Source organism: Sinohyriopsis cumingii, chromosome 15 (genome assembly GCF_028554795.1).
Source record: "Sinohyriopsis cumingii isolate HCF-2022 chromosome 15, ASM2855479v2, whole genome shotgun sequence".
NCBI classification, from domain to species: domain Eukaryota; kingdom Metazoa; phylum Mollusca; class Bivalvia; order Unionida; family Unionidae; genus Sinohyriopsis; species Sinohyriopsis cumingii.
Genome location: NC_142975.1, coordinates 8354766 through 8373628, shown reverse-complemented (window position 1 = coordinate 8373628; position 18863 = coordinate 8354766). Strand labels below are relative to the sequence as shown.

Below are 18863 nucleotides of genomic sequence, written 5' to 3'. Positions count from 1 at the left end.
ATATAATCCCATGAAGGTACCATTATCTTGTGCATATAATCCCATGAAGGTACCATTATCTTGTGTATATAGACCCATGAAGGTACCATTATCTTGTGTATATAATCCCATGAAGGTACCATTATCTTGTGCATATAATCCCATGAAGGTACCATTATCTTGTGTATATAATCCCATGAAGGTACCATTATCTTGTGCATATAATCCCATGAAGGTACCATTATCTTGTGTATATAATCACATGAAGGTACCATTATCTTGTGTATATAATCCCATGAAGGTACCATTATCTTGTGTATATAATCCCATGAAGGTACCATTATCTTGTGTATATAATCCCATGAAGGTACCATTATCTTGTGTATATAATCCCATGAAGGTACCATTATCTTGTGTATATAATCCCATGAAGGTACCATTATCTTGTGTATATAATCCCATGAAGGTACCATTATCTTGTGTATATAATCACATGAAGGTACCATTATCTTGTGTATATAATCCCATGAAGGTACCATTATCTTGTGTATATAATCACATGAAGGTACCATTATCTTGTGTATATAATCCCATGAAGGTACCATTATATTGTGTATATAATCACATGAAGGTACCATTATCTTGTGTATATAATCCCATGAAGGTACCATTATCTTGTGTATATAATCCCATGAAGGTACCATTATCTTGTGTATATAATCACATGAAGGTACCATTATCTTGTTTGACATGGTTGCATGTTATGTAGCTTTAGCGTATGATTGAATTCGCTGTCATTTTGTTTTCTTTCTTCGGCGAGGTGGGTTGGAAGAGGCCGATGATATTGGAATTTTGCAGAAAATCCGATGGTTGTTTTAGTCGCAAACGTGAAATATTGGGCAACCTGTTTTGAGATTTTACCCATTCGCCAATTACGCGTTCTTGGATGATCTTGAATGTGTGCTTTCAAAAATACTGTAACAGTTATAGTTAATAACAGAATAACGGCCAAACATACTTGTCATGATCACCAGATTTGTTCCCCTTTTCTTCCGCCTCCAATGATGTTACTGCTACAGTTACACGTGTGCTTTGTATTTGTAATTATGCGCTTGGGATAGAGCTACACCCAAGGGGTCGCATACCGAGCAAATCAAAAATCAAAAACCTGCTTGAGGTTGGCTTGATAGTCCATGTTCTCCTCTATTTTCAACGACCTCAAGACACTGAAAGGTTATTAACAAATAACTTTCTCTATCATCTCAATGACCACACATGACAAAATTATACTATCACATTTGCGTGGTTTTTCTTGCTTTACATTTGTATCATTCATCAATAAGCCATTTAAGCCCAAATACTAGTACTTTACACCTTGCAATGCAACACACGACACATATACCCAGTACAATGAATTATTCTTTGAAAATTAATAAATACCATCCAGAGAACTCCACATGTTAAGAAATTTGGGAGGGTCCATTTTGCAAAACTTACCCATTTTATCAAAAAATCTTTGCAGATAACTCAGACTGGGTAATATCTTCCAAAACTTACGATCCATAATCATGAAATAACCAGTAAAATTGAACAAAGCTATAAACGGGGACGTAAATTATCCAAAGAGTATATATTATTTTGCAAAATACCACCAATGCCTAAAGTTTCCATATGATATAGGAATTCGTCGAATGATACTGAACTAAATTAGATAAAACCGTATTTTCTTTCTACAGATTTATGTATAAAAATTACGCACTTTCACGTATTCATCGTGTTACAAGCCAGGATTCTAAATTCAGCTAGTTTATTATTTTTCGTTAAGACCAAGAGCAGTGCCGCGTAAACTACGTAAGTTTAATTTTAGGTAGTTGTCTCCCCTACAGTTCCAGTGACGTGAAAACAACACTGTAATTGTATACACTATTATTATATGTTCATGTTCGTCTCCGCTAACTTTACGTTGTCAGAATCGTGCAGTATTGTACAATGTTGCACACCTTCATATTGCACGCACATGCACGACAAGTGTGCCCAATAGTAATACAGTGTATTAAGAACTACTTTATAACAAATCATGTACACTTATGTAGTAGATGCCTTAGATTTTGTTTGATTAAATTTGTTTCTGAATGGATTGCCACATAACAGCTGCATTGTAATATCAGTATTAACATTTTTTATACAATGGTTTGGTTTGAGGCAAGTGATAGACGCCATATTAGTCGTACCACTGCTGACCGTGGTGTGACGTCGCGTATGACTTTGTCCATTTAAATGTATATTCGTTACGTAATTTTTTCTCTGTAATCTACAAATTAAAGAAATATCCATATACCCGTGAGTCGTTCATAGCACTTTAATTAACACAAGTCATGTGGCCTTTAACAATATAACGTTAGCAAATACTGTAGCCACGTTAATGCTACTTGTTGGCTAGTACGTATAGTAATTTTGTGTTGTTGGGTGGGTGGGGGGTAATCTTTGATCATTTACGTCATGACGGAACAGTACAACAGTTCTCAGTACAATGTATGATATAGATTTCGTCTTGTTGAAAAGAACAAACGACATTTAATCTTACGATTTATAAAGTGTTTACTTTATTATACATATCGACTTGCATGACAGAACAACTGGTTTGTATTCTTACGATGTACACAGTGAATATGTACCCAGTACTGTTTGCCCACTACACTATGTTGTTGATTTTTCTTATCTAGCAAGACAAAAATACATTGAACCGTATCACATACGTAGTACAACTATTCTCGTTGCTATTTGCATGCATGGCTCTGGGCGGATTTGTCTTGTTGAGCAGGAGGAAAAGAAACATTACTTTATAACGGGTACAGCAGACACCGCCATTGAATTTTCGATTACTGGTTATTTTTATGACTAATAATTCTTTCTTGCCGTTAGATTAGACAAGCATTTTTATCCTTTCTAATTATGCTTCAAGAGCGCAAATATCTCAAATTAAAAACAAATCTTGCCAATTTGATAAATAATGTAGCTAAAGACAATGGAAGAGTAGCGTAATTTAGGTTTAAATAATATAAAACATGCTCAACAAATCTTGATAACAAATGACAAAGAGTTGCTTAAAATGTTTTTTTAGTTAAGAATTTAAATGCGAAAGTCCCACTATAACCTAAATACATCGTTAAGTTGACAGTCTATATCTTTCCGTATTAGTCAAATTTTCGGTTTATTGGCTTTAGCATTGAAAGAGATGCTTATGGCATGTGATAAATCTATAATGCTATAAATTGAGCAGTGGTATAGAACTACAACTAGTGCTCCACTATTTTCTGAGAATTTCTAGATTCTACGGCAGACTTGGTGTAAGAAAGATTCAACACTTATTTTTGTGTCTTACTATGTTAGTGAATATCGACTTATATATTTTTTATATATAATTATGTTTACTTTTTATCTGTTATTTGTATAAGCTCTTCTTTTGTCTGCTTTACTTTAATTTCATTATTGAATACGTAGTAAATCCTTCCTTTTAAATGTTCTCACATCTCTTTGATAATCACTATTTAATTTTTCATATTCTCTTAGCACCTAAAAGTCAAGTAAGCAAACTTTGAAAAGCCCATACTACCCTAGAATTATCATTTTCCATGACCGTATGACTCTCTCTCTCTCTCCATATATATATATATATATATATATATATATATATATATATATATATATATAATAAAATCTACTCTCTCCAGAGTTTGTCCTGGTATCATTTGTTAATCTTTCACGGATAATGAGATGATCCCAAAACATGATACTGATCTTTTTATAATGCAGGGTCAAACTAATAGTTTTCCTTTTCCTTTTTCTTTAGTTCTAATTTATAAACTAATGTTTTAGTTTGTTTATATTTTTGGTATGTTTCATTTGGTTTATTTTTATCATTACCTGCTTTGTCTCGCCTATGAAGACCCTTGATAAATTGTACAAACTTGTGGCCCACTGATGTTATGTTACCGTATGCAGCTGTAAAAAAATAATATATCAGATAAACATTTCTTCAACTACAGAAATATAGAAGAATTTAATTTTCTTTTATCTGTGTTTATCTTTGCATAAACTATAAGTTCCCGAGTCATACAGCCAGTAAAAGTATTAGCAGTTGTGTCATTCGGCAAGTGACAGTTCATATCGCGAGAGACGCAGATAAAGCAAAATTAATATTATAAATAGAATTGTATTCAGTTTATTTTTTATTTTTATATTCAATTTTTTAATTACTGTTATATTTCATATTCTTTTCAAAGGATGAACTCTGATTGAGGCAAAAGTAGTTATCCTCAAATTATATTGATATAAACGCAACTCGACATGATCACATGGTAACATTCTGACCAATGGCGATCTCCGTTGCGTTTATGATGACTGTAAATGTAGCTGTAAATACGTTGGAAGAAGTGCTGCACGGCGCATTAGGCCAGCTACACTTAACCTACACGAATAAAGCATGAAAAGAATTTATCCCCATTTATTTCAGTTTGTAGTCAACATAAAGTCGACGAGTATCAGCATTAAAAACCTTGTTAATATCGTCTCATCTTCCAATCATCATGAAAGTCGGCTGTTGTTTGAATCATAAATAATATGAGGGGCAAATGACGTCATCAGTCAGATACAGTAGATTTACATCAAAGGCCATTCATTTATCATGCCGTAAGCACTGAAACATTTTCTTTTCAATTCAAAAGTAGAAATCCTGGCAGAGTTATTCATCAGCAGGTTTTTGCCTGCTTGAACGATAGGCAATGTAGATGCACATTCCATCTATCTATGTATCTATCTATGTATCTATCTATCAATCAATCTATGTATCTATCTAACTATCTATCTATCTACATATCTATCAGTCAATCTATGTATGTATCTATCTATCTATCTATCTATCTATGTATGTATGTATGTATCTATCTATCTATCCATATATATATATATATATATATATATATATATATATATATATATATATATATATATATATCTTTCAATCAATCTATGTATCTATCTATCTATCTATCTTTACATCTATCTGTCCATCCATCCATCTGTCTATGTCTCTATTCAATGAATATGCCTATCTATCTATCCATCTATCTATCTGTCTCTATACAATGAATATGTCTATATATATATATATATATATATATATATATATATATATATATATATATATATATATATATATATATATATATATATATATATATATATATATAACATACAGTGTATATGTATATATAATAGCGATAATAGTAACAAATCTTATTACCATCAATGTGACCCATCGTTTTCATTTGCAGCGGCTCGCATTTTAGGCAGTTTGGACCTGAAGGTGGATCCATGTGATGACTTTTACCAGTTTTCATGTGGCAAATGGATCGAAGACCAAATCGTACCGGATGATTCTGGGTTTATAAATGTCTTTAAAATTTTGGATGACGACCTTCTAAAATCTTTACGAGGTATTAGCAGTCTTGGGAGATTGGGGAGGGCGAGGGTATCGAATAGATTCACATACATGCTACATAAGCGACTAATAGCACGTCGCTGGTGGTATTTTTTCGTGGTGTACACACACACACACACACACACACACACACACACATATATATATATATATATATATATATATATATATATATATATATATATATATATATATATATATATATATATATCTGTGTGTGTAAGATCCTAAACCCCAAATGGCTTCAGTTATACAATGAAACATCTAGCTTTACTGAAACTACCTGTGCTTAGTTCTTTATTTTGCACATGACTTGGTCAGAATGTCATACTTCCATCTCTTACATAAATAAATCGGAAATTATTTAAGTAAAGATGACATAATATTAAGAAAAACGGAGTTTCCTAAAGGTCGATATGAAAAGTTTCCTTGAAAGTTTGATGACTGCTCTATTCAAACACACGCTAAAATTCACCTGTCGCACGAAACACTTTGGTATTTTATTGTAAATATTTGGTTTGTATTGTATTTTCAAATCAGATTCCGGCTTAGTTCTATTTCCGACGGGGTGAAATTGTTGGTTTATTCGCATATTTAACCTTCGTCTTACTCCTGGATTTTGAAAAAGAAATATGAATGCAGACCTACGGGATGTAGACACACCCTATTGAGTAAAAGACCCTAGATACATGTATAGAGATGTAATTGGAAGTGACAATAATACGTCATTAATTAGTGTAATTGGAAGTGACAATAATATGTCATTAATTAGTGTAATTGGAAGTGACAATAATATGTCATTAATTAGTGCCTCATTCGCATCGAAAATTAATGATGAATGTCATAATGTCATTTGCATGTAGCTATTGAAACCAAAGACTATTACTGTATAAAAAAAAAACTGCTGATCCCTGATGCTCACTGAAAGTGAGAAAGCAATAGACCTACCATCAAAGGGCACCTCACTTGGAGCACATGCATACCAGCACAGGTCTAAAAAGCCAGAGGCTGACTAAACACTTTCAGTTAATGCGGACTCAATAAACTATACTCCAGGAGTACAAAGCTGAGGAAGTTGATAAGAAAATGATCGCAGGACAGATTCCCAAATACTGGCGTTCTCGTATGGACAGGCATTGCAAGAATCTGCAATCTGTTGATGAATTTCGAGAAGGTCGAGGAAAACTAGGCATCATTCAGAGAACATGCTTACTTAACTGAATCCAAAAACATTCGGTCACACCACATGTAAATTCAAGAAGACATCAGGAACATCTCCAGTACTGAGTAATGACAGCACCACACTGATCATTGAGAAATTTAAGATCCTTCAAATATGATCAGAACATTTTGACAACATCTTCCATCAACAGTCATCGATCAGTGAGGAGTCAATTGATTGACTGCCCCAAGTGGAAGTCATCATAGCACTTGCTGATCCCCGATGCTCACTGAAATTGAGAAAGTAATAGACCTACCATCAAAGGGCATCTCACTTGGAGCACATGCATACCAGCATAGGTCTAAAAAGCCAGAGGCTGACTAAACACTTTCAGTTAATGCGGACTCAATAAACTATACTCCAGGAGTACAAAGCTGAGAGAGTTGATAAGAAAATGATCGCAGGACAGATTCCCAAATACTGGCGTTCTCGTATGGACAGGCATTGCAAGAATCTGCAATCTGTTGATGAAACCAAAGATGCGATTGGTTGGCCACGGCACCAGGATGCCAGAAAAGCGACTACCAAAGAATATCTTATACGTCGAGCTGAAAGAAGGAAAGCGGTCTCTGGATGGTCAGACGAAACGCTTCAAAGATTTCCTCAAGTCATCCATGAAATACTTCATTATTGACATTGAGTCTTGGAAAAATCTCGCACAGGACCACTTTGCCTCGCAGTCTCATCCATACCACATCAACAGATTTTGAACTGAGAAGTATTGCAGAGGTTATGCAAAAGTGTCAGCAGGATAAATCTCAAACTACAGCACCTCCTCTATTTATCAAGGCAACACAAGATGCATCTACTAGCAGGTGTGCCACAGACAGATCCGAGCAAAATTGACGTGATTAGCCACTCGGGTACTCACAGAAACCAAATCAGATATTGATGTTATGGCTATATTCAAACTCGAGGGACGAACAAGAAAGTCTTACATTGGGTAGAATGGGATGGTAGATCAGTTATATAAATTAGAAATAAAATACCTCAAGTAATTATGTTGAAGTTAGAATGACATTTATTAGATAAAATAATATATGCACAATTATCGCGATATGATCTAAACAAGTAGATAATCGCGGCATTATCTGCAAAGTTGATCCAATCTTCTCTTAGTTTAATCCAAACAGTTTGATAATAGTGATTGACTCAAATTCCTGATTGTTCTGCGTAAAAACGGTTATATTTAGTAATGCAACAAAGCAAATGGCGAGCAACATGATTTTCAGATACTTTTCAATCAGTAGTGAGGGCTGGTATGAGTCTGTCGTTATTGGTGGTGGTCAGTTTTGTTATAACCTTTTAGCATGGTGTTAACTTTAGCTTAGCTTTAATGTTTGCTGGATAACCCAATTTGAACTATAATAGTTGAATAACTCGGTGGCAAATTCAGCTACGGTTTAGACTTATATTTGTAAGTGTTGTTTTTTTTGTTTTTTTTTTCATGCATCAGTACCTGTAAATTAATTAGGATTAAAATCCGAACATAGATTTTAACACTTCATTTTTCCTTTCACATAAAACAAGATTAAAATCTACCACAGTAATGTTTGGAAGAAGAAGCGAATCAATAAGCTATTTAAAGGTGCCATGAGGGTTAGCATTTGGGGCTAGCATACAAACGGTAGAATTGGAAAGGAGAAACGCATTAATTGGAACATTCCAGTTTGATTATATTTGTTTCTAGGAGATATTTAAAAATGAAACATGAGATTTGAGCGTATGATTTCAAAACGTGATCACTTTCACTGCCTTCCTAATTATTAGCACTTTCTGCTTTTTAGACAAAATTTTAATTTCTGTCAAAGGAAGCATGTAAATAAATTTCCATTTTGCAGTATTATTGGAAAAAGTGCCCAATTCTGACGATAAGAGCCCCATCCATATCGCAAGAACATTTTACAAGTCCTGTATGAATGAAAGTAAGTATATGAAATTACTCCTTCTTATGTCATCTCAGAATATTGGTTTTCACCTTAATTCAGGTGAAACTTTTACCTTTATATTTTAACTTTGTAAAAATATTTACCCTTGATCTTTAAAGACAACACAAACACTTGTTTCAAAGGTTTTACCTTCCTAAATGTTTTGCAGTTGTTTTCTTTCATATTATTAGAACTATACATGTAATTGGCAATACATGGCCAGGAGTGTGCTGACGTGTTGCTAACCAATCATCATTTGCATCAAAGCCATTATAGAACCACCCACCCCCATGAGATAAGCGATCGTTTTATCTTGCCGTGAAATGAAATTTTCCACCACATTAAAGGTTCCACAGCCTCTAATCAGAATGTATTATCTATACTCTGTCCAAATACGTTTTGGCACATGGTTTTCTTTGTAGTCTGACCGAAAATTGATAGAATAAAATGTAGCCATATTCTATGAACGGTTCCATTTTAAAAGAAAGGAAGTCTATTCGCTATCATTGAACACTAGTGCAGGTTTTTACATATTTTGCAGAGGAATTAAGACTTACAACCATGCTCACAATCTACCTATTGGAGTATAAATTAACGATAAAATAGCCTATTCTATTAATTATTCATGTGAACATTATCATAGAAAATAAATCACAATACGAATCTCTACCCGGTTGAATAAGTTTATTAATTAATTCATTCATTAATTCATTTTTTTATTATTTATTTATTTGTTTGTTTTTTGACGATCTCTAATCAGCGGGGCCATATTAGTGAAAGGCAGATTTATTTGACAAGGTTTTACATAGCACAGACAACGTTTCTCTTATGTCTGCACATTAATAACAAGGAGTTTAGTCGTGTTTCGCTGACTACATCGATCTGATGTGCTAATAACAAAGCCAATTATATGGTTACTCTTCCTGGACAGTCTCAGTAAATGAATAATGACCATATTTTATAGGCACGTGGGTGGATTTGGAGTAGAATTAATGGCAGTTTGTATTAATTTATTTAAATAAGTAGATGTTTGGCGTTTTTCTTTGTGAAGAGTTATATTCTAACATAATGGGACCTTTTTCAGAAGTTGGCGGTATCCGTCCCAATAAACTTTTTTACTTGGATTTTCTATCAATTATAATTAATAACGTTATCGTAGAAAAACGTACAGAATTACATTTGGAGTGTAGATGTGTTATAAGAAGATTGATGTTTGGTCGGCTGGAAGACTATACAGAGGTCGGGGTCGAAATAACCAGTACGCGTGTTAGATATCTTCGATTTTAATTAAGTTAATTAATACTAACATCGAGGTCTTCATTCCAAAACCCAAAATACTATTTACACACTTTCCAAGCTCTACCATGCAATGCATTACTTGTATTTTCGTAATTTTTTGTTTTGTTAGGTTTGATCAATGAAGTGTCAATATCCACCATTCTCCAGTTTATTGAGGAAATGGGTGACTGGCCTGTTTTATCCCTCAAGGAATTCAATGACACTAACTGGAGCTTAGAGAAGTCTTTGGGTAAAGCCAGACAATACAACACCTTTTTTAACTGGCTGATACCAAGCGGTGTCATTTTCGGTTTGACCGTCCTGCACGACTATAAAGTGGCCGGAAATTACGCTCTGTATGTGAGTAATCCCATGTAGACCAAATGAACAATGACATGCCACAAGGTAACATTTAAAGGCCTCACATGAACATCTAAAAGCCTCCAAGAAACATTTAAAGGCCTCGAAGGAACATTAAGGGGCTCAGTGGAACATTAAGGGGCTCAATGGAACATTTAAAGGTCTCAGATGAATATTTAAAGGCCTCATTAAACATTTAAATGCATCAACGAAACATTTAAAGGTCTCTAAAGAATATTTAAAGGCCTCAGTAGAACAGTTAAAGGTTTCAGTGGAACGTTTAAAGGTTTGAATGGAATATTGAAATATTTAAAGGCCTCAAAGAAACATTTAAACGCCTCAAAGAAACATTTAAAGGTCTCGAAAATCAAGGTATATTTGCCTGCAATTGGATTCATAAGCGAGTCAAATCTGTATGTATTTGCTTTTGTGACCCATATTCAGATGAGTTCTATGTTATAGTCCCGTCTTCATATTTCTTCAATAGTGTTTCGGCCTTTATTAATTGATAATATCAGATCTGACACATTTATTCCAAAACCATGGCTTTGCGGTAGGATTGCAGAACTAGCAGAACTATTTAAAGCTGCACTTAGAGGTGTTGAGATGGTAATCTGTGGGCCGGTGGTGGGACGAGAGAAGAAAAGTAGAGGGATCGAATGTGGGATAATGAATGTTGAAGAACAGGACATGGACACGGCGATCAGCTGTAGATTTCTAATTTACAAAACTGATATTGTCGTTTATTAGGTCTTCCGCTGTTTATATGACATTTCCTGACATTCATGATGGATTATCAGAGCACAGGTTAATCTTATGTTACATAAAATTATAATTTCAGCTCGATGAGCCAGAGCTTGTGTTGGGAGGAAGAGATGTATACCTACAGGGGCCGACTTCATCCGTGATGAAGGCCTACCACGAGTTTGGGAAGGCAGTGGCCGTAAAACTCGGAGCTGACAGAATACAGGCAGCAAAAGATTTCAAGGATATTATAGAATTCGAAACACAATTAGCCAATGTACGTGTTAGCCAATGTAATTATGTCACGTGTTTGCCAATGTAATTACTTTACGTGTCAGCGAATGTAATTACTTCACGTATTTCATATCGACAGTACGTTTGCAAAAAAAAATTAAAACAATGCACAGATAGGACAGTCAATTGTTTTCACAGTGCAAAAATACATTTCACCTGAACCATCTCTATAAAAGAATAAACTCAATACTTGGAGCACTGTTTGGTGATAGTATACAGACCAATTCCATTTACTTAGTTCAAGCCAAGCCAAGTCAAGCCTTTGCATTGCAAATTATTCCATTTTGTTCCTGACTGATTCTGTGCCAAAATAAAATACCTTATTTTCCATAACGTAACGTGTACTTTACTATGTTCTTTTCAAAGTAGTTCACCCTTTATTAAATATTTCAAAGTGCTTTCATTTGTTTAAGATAACAGTGCCTTCCCATGAAAGGCGGGACGTCGAAAAAAATTACAACAAAATGACAGTCCAGATACTTTCAGAAAGATACCCTCAGGTAAGATAACGACAACAACAGGTTACACTCCAGATATCTGACATGAAATTTTATGACCATATTTTGACCAAGAGTTAATGAAAAAATCTACAGAGAAAGAAAACAGATATTGCATACTAAAATGTGATGGAGACTTAATACAACTTTTTTATTTTTGAATACGAAATGCGATGGAGACTTAATACAACTTCTTTTATTTTTGAATACGAAAATGCGATGGAGACTTAATACAACTTTTTTATTTTTAAATACGAAAATGCGATGGAGACTTAATACAACATTTTTAGTTTTGAATACGAAATGCGATGGAGACTTAATACAACTTTTTTATTTTTGAATACGAAAATGCGATGGAGACTTAATACAACTTTTTTATTTTTGAATACGAAAATGCGATGGAGACTTAATACAACTTGTATAGATTCTGAGCAATGCAATTAGTTGGTGCATTATAGTATAATGGAGGAAGGTAGGTCTTTGCACGATTAAGGTACATATTTGTTTCTATCTTCAAAACACCCTGATGACTGAAACTTCTTTCATTAATTCCTTCTGTTAATATAAGAATATATTTGAGATATTTAATCATCCAATCAACTTCTATTTTCAAACTAAGAAACTCGTGTTACAGATACAAATTTCGTAATCGACATATGTCAGTAAGAAAATTCAAGTTTTAAGACTTTGATTACGTCATTATCGTTGGAGAAATACATCTGTATTTAAATATGATGGCTTTTATGCTTTGCTCTGTTTTAATAGTTTTCTGAATTTCGTCGGATCAAAGAACGGATGATATTTGCTATAAATAATGACCTAAATATACTAACAACATGCATATAAAGACCTAACTATACTAAAATCATGCTTTTATTGACTTAAATATGCTAAAATCATTCCTTTATTGACCTAAATTTGCTAAAATCATGCCTTCATTGACCTAAATAATATGCTAAAATCATGCCTTTATTGACCTAAATATGCCAAAGCATGCTTATATTGACCTAAATATGCTAATGTCAGGCACATATTGACCTAAATATGATAAAATCATGCATATATTGACCTAAATATGCTAAAATTATGCATATATTGACCTAAATATTCTAAAATCATGCATATATTGACCTAAATATGCAAAAATCATGCATATGCTTAAAACCTGAAACAAGCGAATGCTTATTGCACAACAAACAAAGCCAGAAATATCAAAGTAGTCAAAGTTTCATCACAGAGTATACTTAAAGCATTCCTTCAAATTTGCTCTCACTTTTTGAGAGACAAAAGCTATAATTTTCTTTTATTGTTGAGGAAAATAATAAGAATCACAAGAATTGCAAAATCATATTTTGGTCCCAAAGCCAGGATGCCTGTTACTTGTTTCTTTAGTTTGACTGGTTGCTGTATTTGCAAACTGTATTTGCCTTCGATGCGTCAGCAATTACGATGAATGGAACGGAACCAGTTATATTGTGGATGCCAGCATTCTTTGAGCAGTTGTTCAAACTCTTGAGCCATACAAGAACCAGGTAAGACGGAATTTCTTCACGTTGTAAAGATTAGTATAATTTAGCTCCGTCCGAAAATTTTTTATTCATTGTCACGAGAATTTTATCAGTCTGAAAAGATTTATATTTTTTAAAATAACCGACCTCCAAATGAGCTTGGTTGGTCTGAACTTGACTTAATTAGAATGACAAAGTATGATTATAAATTTACATTGGTAGATATACATTGAGTACTTTTAAATGTGGACTTGATACAAAAAGTGCAGTTTTTGCTATATTAATGTCAATATGATTTTCTCTCTCCTTGCCCCTTTGTCTTTCATATATATATATATATATATATATATATATATATATATATATATATATATATATGATTTTAACGTTAATGGAAATTAGTGTAATCGTTAGACGAGACTTGAATTAATATCACTGGACATATATTACACATTGCATATCTGTTAAATGTCGATACAAATTGAAAATGATCTTGTAATATTTTGTTTTTTTCATCGAATTTTAGAACTTATAACAAATTTTTATTTTAAGTTTGCAAATATCGCATGACTAACTGAGTGCATTACGTATGCGATATCTGATCTCAAGGTAGATCGGTAATATTTTTTTCATGGAGATTTTTATATGATTCTTAAAGATTGTATTACTGGCTGCTTGTTTAGAATTAATTAATAAATAATACTTCTTTAATAAGTGGTTTACACTAAAATAAGCATATACTTATAGAGCGTTTCATTTTATAGGAAAAAGGGTTGAAATTAGCTTTCCATAGCCCATCTCTTTTGCTTCCATCCGTGATTATGAAACGCACTCGATCAAATATATAGCATTTATATAGACATGACATAATATTTATACCGTTTATAAGTTAGTCTTTCACAAAAATAATAAACTTGATTAATTTTTCTGCGGAGGAAATTACTTTTTAAACTTTATTTTAGGACAGTGAAGAATTACATAGTCTGGCGGGTGATAGAACCGACACTGATTAGCCTTGATGATGAAATGCTTCAAATCAAACTGAAGTTTGCAAAGGTAATATTATATTTCTATGGGTTTTGTAAGATTGACCGAAAAAGATTATTTCTCCAATTCATTTTTCCAGTTCCTTATTCCAACTCGCAAAAGAAACCAATTGCATATCAATCGTTCGTAAGCGAGATTGAAACATTTGTACATACTGCATTATTTGCAAATTATAAAGTGCATTAGTCGAAGTGAATTAAGACAATATAATTTAATATAGAATAACTGTCCATTTTATGAACTTGATGTCTTTTTTTTGCTTCTACCATAGCTGTGTTTCAAATGTCAATAGTCATATCAAATACCTACAATATCCTAAGGTCTATCTGCGTTGACAGATACTAGTTACTCTTTGTTTTACGTTAAGAAAAATGTGATAAGTACTGAAATTATTTAAGCAAATGAGCTCGGTGTTTAGTGGCCTTGATGGACTTTGAAAAGGTATCACAGTTTTAAAAAAAATATATACCATTTTTAATTATGATTCTCGATCATATACTAAAACTGTATTCTTATATTGTGCTTTCTTTCTGGGTTTATACTCAACTTTCTTGATTTAAAACTATTTTAAGACCATTTTCTTTGTAAGACAATGAAGCAAACTGAGTCTACATGTTTGGTATCGGTGACAAAGAAGTTGATATTTCTAGAATCCATTTTTTCATCCCCCAGCCATGCAAAAACGCCTTCGTTCCCTACCGCGCATTTTGAGACATTTTGTTTTGCTGCAGGTTGTGTCTGGTCAAAAGCAGTTGCAACCGAGGTGGAAGATCTGCACCAAGATGACCAGATCTTACATTGGAGAGGCCATAAGCCGTCTGTTTATCGACAATCACTTTGGTGATAAACAGAGAGAGGACGTGAGTAAATCAATCAGCATGAAACATTGAGGGCACTGAACTTAACGTGTTTTGCGATTGTAGGAACGAAACATATAAACTGCCGAAGGGTAGTGGTGGGTGGGGAGAGAATGATTTAGCCTACGAAGATTGTACATATTAACAAATGCCTAAATTCACGTTGTGCAGTTTTGTTAAATATGTGTGTGTGTGTGTGTGTGTGTGTGTGTGTGTGTGTGTGTGATTGGGATTTTTAACGTAGCTCCAAAAACATTTCAGTCATATCATTACGATGTCTGCTGCGTGGCAGTTTATGGTTATGTCTAGCACTGGGACATCATGCCGCAGACATGGAGCATGATGTCCCACCCAGTTACATTATCCTGACACCAGGCCGACCAGTCCTAACACTAACCGCACCTAGCGAGGCAGCTGTTAGAACCTGTTTTGTAAGTCTTTGGTATACCTCGGCCGGGGTTCGAACCCACGACCTCCCGCTTCCGAGGCTGACGTTCTAACCACTAGGCTATCTTTCACGTTGTGCAATTTTACTAAATGACATAAACAGAATCAAACCGTTGTGTCGTTACTATCTTGCACCCATTAAAAAGCATTAAAAATGACCCAACATATATTATCTAATTAATTAATATAATTTTGACAGGAAATATTTAATTTTAAAGAAAATGCAATGATCAGTGTTATGTATATCCATAACATTTGTAATTTGTATTCATGACAGTAAATTGTAGTGATTATCTATAGCTGGCTTTGATGTACGTACATAGGGTCTATTTTAAGATGTTACGAAAGTAAATTTTCGTAAGATCTATAAACGACTACTTACGGATGTGTTTACAGTTATAAATAATACAGTTATTAGTATATATCTTGACAAGGTTTGGCTTTTGTCCCATTGGACATGTCGGTTAGGTGGTATCTGATAAGAATTACTTGCGTTGACATTGGAAGGGTTAAATCGTGTGAGTTCTTCTACGATGTTGGAAATTTGCGATTTGTCACGTATGGAGTAATGATGGTACACGTGTTTTACCTTTTCACCTTTATATAATTAGCTTTGACTGTTCAGTTTTCTTTTTTTATTTCTTGTGTTCTTGCTGTAACATCTATCATGTAGACTCATTTTGTGTTGTATTTAGATATTATTAACGAGGAAATGTATTCGTTTGGATTATTCAGCAGAAATAGGAGGTGCTCATTTACTATAATATCATTATTATGAATTATTCAAAGAAGTTCCGGACGACACCATTTTGACACATCAGGACTGTTAGCGGTGCTGTATATTCTTGGATCTTAAAAGTTATACGGAACATTTCATATATTTTTTATAACTTTTTCAGGACTAGTTTGGATTCAGCTCATAATTCGTTAAGTTCCTTTATTCATTTTATGGCATTGGTAATTTAATTGTTTGTCAAGTTGTGAAAACACTTGTTGGTTGTGCTTCTAACTGTTGCTTAGTTTGTGATCATAGAGTCGTAATAGTACTAGTAGGCGTAGTTATCTCTGGGCGATTCGTCAATCGTGAGAAGAAAAAAAATGTCCATCATGATTCAAGTAAAAGTTCTTTTTTGCCCTTCTTCTCCTGGCATGACAATGAGCCTCCGCTTTGTTTATTGCCAGGACTCAGTTAACGCTAATAACAACGGGTACATCAACATCGACGTTTTAATAAAAAATAAAAGCAAAGGAAATTTGTAACAAAATGCATCCATTTATTGCTTTTAGTATATTGTACGCTTGAAACACAGAAATCCCGGATATCATGCATCTCTGTCAACAGTCTTTCTATCTGTATGTTTGTACGTATGCATTTAAGTAAGGATGTATACACGTCCGACGGGGGGGGGGGGGGTAACCGGGGATATACCCTTACGGGCCCGGGTCGAACAACACTTCTTAATTTGATAAAAGAACATTTTTGTTTTAACAAGAACTAGGAGAAGCCCGGGTGTTTCTTACCCCATGGACCGTGATCGCTCTCTACGGCCCAGCAAGTATGCGTGCATATTTCATTTTCCTAAAAATAATTATCTCGTGATTTGTATGATTTACTATGGGAGCTAAGTACTGTCGTATTCGAACAGATACATCCAGTCGATTATTAATAATAATGATAATACTAATAATAACTTTATTTCATGACAGTAATCAATTAGATGAAAATTAGAACTAATCTTCCTTAAGGCCGTATGTACAAATATATACAGAGTACATTTACTACCAATCACTCATTCATGAAAATTGTAAAGACACTAACAGATGTCACTAATCAATGTTAAAGTTCAAGGTAGCAACATATACTTATATACAAACATGTACCTGGAGGATATTAATTATGAGTTAAATTTCATCTATTTTTTTTACACCTATGCTGAAAAACTGATATCCTTGAAGTTCTTTTGGGATATTATTCCATATAATGGTGGTCACAGAGTGCTGAAAATTACAGTTTTGGAATTGGAACTATTTTCGCTGTCATCGATCAAAGTTTGGAGGGTTGCTCTTTCTGTGCATTTAAAAGTATGTCTTAAGTATACTGCGACAGACCTAACAGAAATGTTATATACTGCCTTGGCATTCTTTAAGGGAAGCCTTTTTTTGGAAAGGTTTGATAATTAAAGTATCCATTGAATATAAAATGTTTCCAGTTTTTTGTCCATTTAATAACGTTTTACAGGCTCATGCTTGCAATCGTACACCATCACTATTCAAAGATGGAATCATCATCATCATCATCATCATCATCAGTCTCATGACCTAGTGTGGTCATCGAGGCACTGTGCTGATGAACATCTGACCAGTTCCCTCCACTTGTCTCGATCATATGCCAATGCATGTGTCTCCGCAAAAAAAATCCTGGTCCATTATGTGATGTTGTTGTCAGTCCACTTTTTATCTGTCTACCTCTCCTTCTGCCACCCTGGATGCTGCCCTGCAGGACTGTTGTGGATAGACTGTTGGCTCTAGTGACATGGCCATACCATTTCAGCTTTCTCTTTTTGACGGTGATAAGGAGGTCCTCATATTGGCCCACTTTGCGCCTGATGGTTTTACGCACTTCTTCATGTGTGATGTGGTCCATGTAAGAGATGCAAAGAATGGTCCTGTAGCATCTCATTTCAAGTGACTGGATTCTTCTTTGTAATTCTGCTGCCAGGGTCCAGGCCTCACATGAGTAAAAAAGGTTGAGATGACTAGAGCTCGCAATAGTCTGATTGTAGTTTTCAGGCAGATATTCTTGTCTCTCCAGAAGGGTCTTCGCTTTGACATAGCTGCTATTGTTTGTGCTGCTCTTGACAAAATTTCTGATCTTGATCCCTCTTCGGTGATTATGGAACCAAGATATTTGAACTGGCTCACTGTTTCCAGCGCATGTCCTCTGACTTTAATTTTGGATGAGATTTGTTTGCCACTATTTGACATCAGCTTTGTCTTCTCAGTGCTTATCTCCATGTAAAGTTTAGAAGATGTTTCATCCAGGTTCTTCAGTAAGGTGGCAAGCTCGTCTTCACTGCCGGCCAGCCCATCAATGTCGTCTGCAAAGCGGAGGTTGGTGATGTTACGTCCATAAATGCTGACTATCCCACAGTGGTTTTCCAGGGCTTCGCTCATGATGCGCTCTAAGTAGATGTTGAAAAGC

The 18863-nt window shown here is 34.3% G+C and overlaps 1 protein-coding gene across 3 annotated transcripts in view; it reads left to right on the top strand.

Moving 5' to 3' along the window:
- The window catches only part of LOC149781232 (neprilysin-1-like), a 54948-nt gene that overhangs the window by 15717 nt on the left and 20368 nt on the right, over positions 1-18863 (top strand). For all 3 annotated transcript variants that reach the window (XM_089935315.1, XM_089935317.1, XM_089935316.1), the window contains 8 exons: positions 5313-5474; positions 8543-8626; positions 10038-10267; positions 11109-11288; positions 11719-11805; positions 13195-13334; positions 14273-14366; positions 15089-15217. In XM_089935315.1, the coding sequence (XP_089791441.1) occupies positions 5313-5474; positions 8543-8626; positions 10038-10267; positions 11109-11288; positions 11719-11805; positions 13195-13334; positions 14273-14366; positions 15089-15217 (1106 nt within the window). The remainder of the gene's footprint in view (positions 1-5312; positions 5475-8542; positions 8627-10037; positions 10268-11108; positions 11289-11718; positions 11806-13194; positions 13335-14272; positions 14367-15088; positions 15218-18863) is intronic.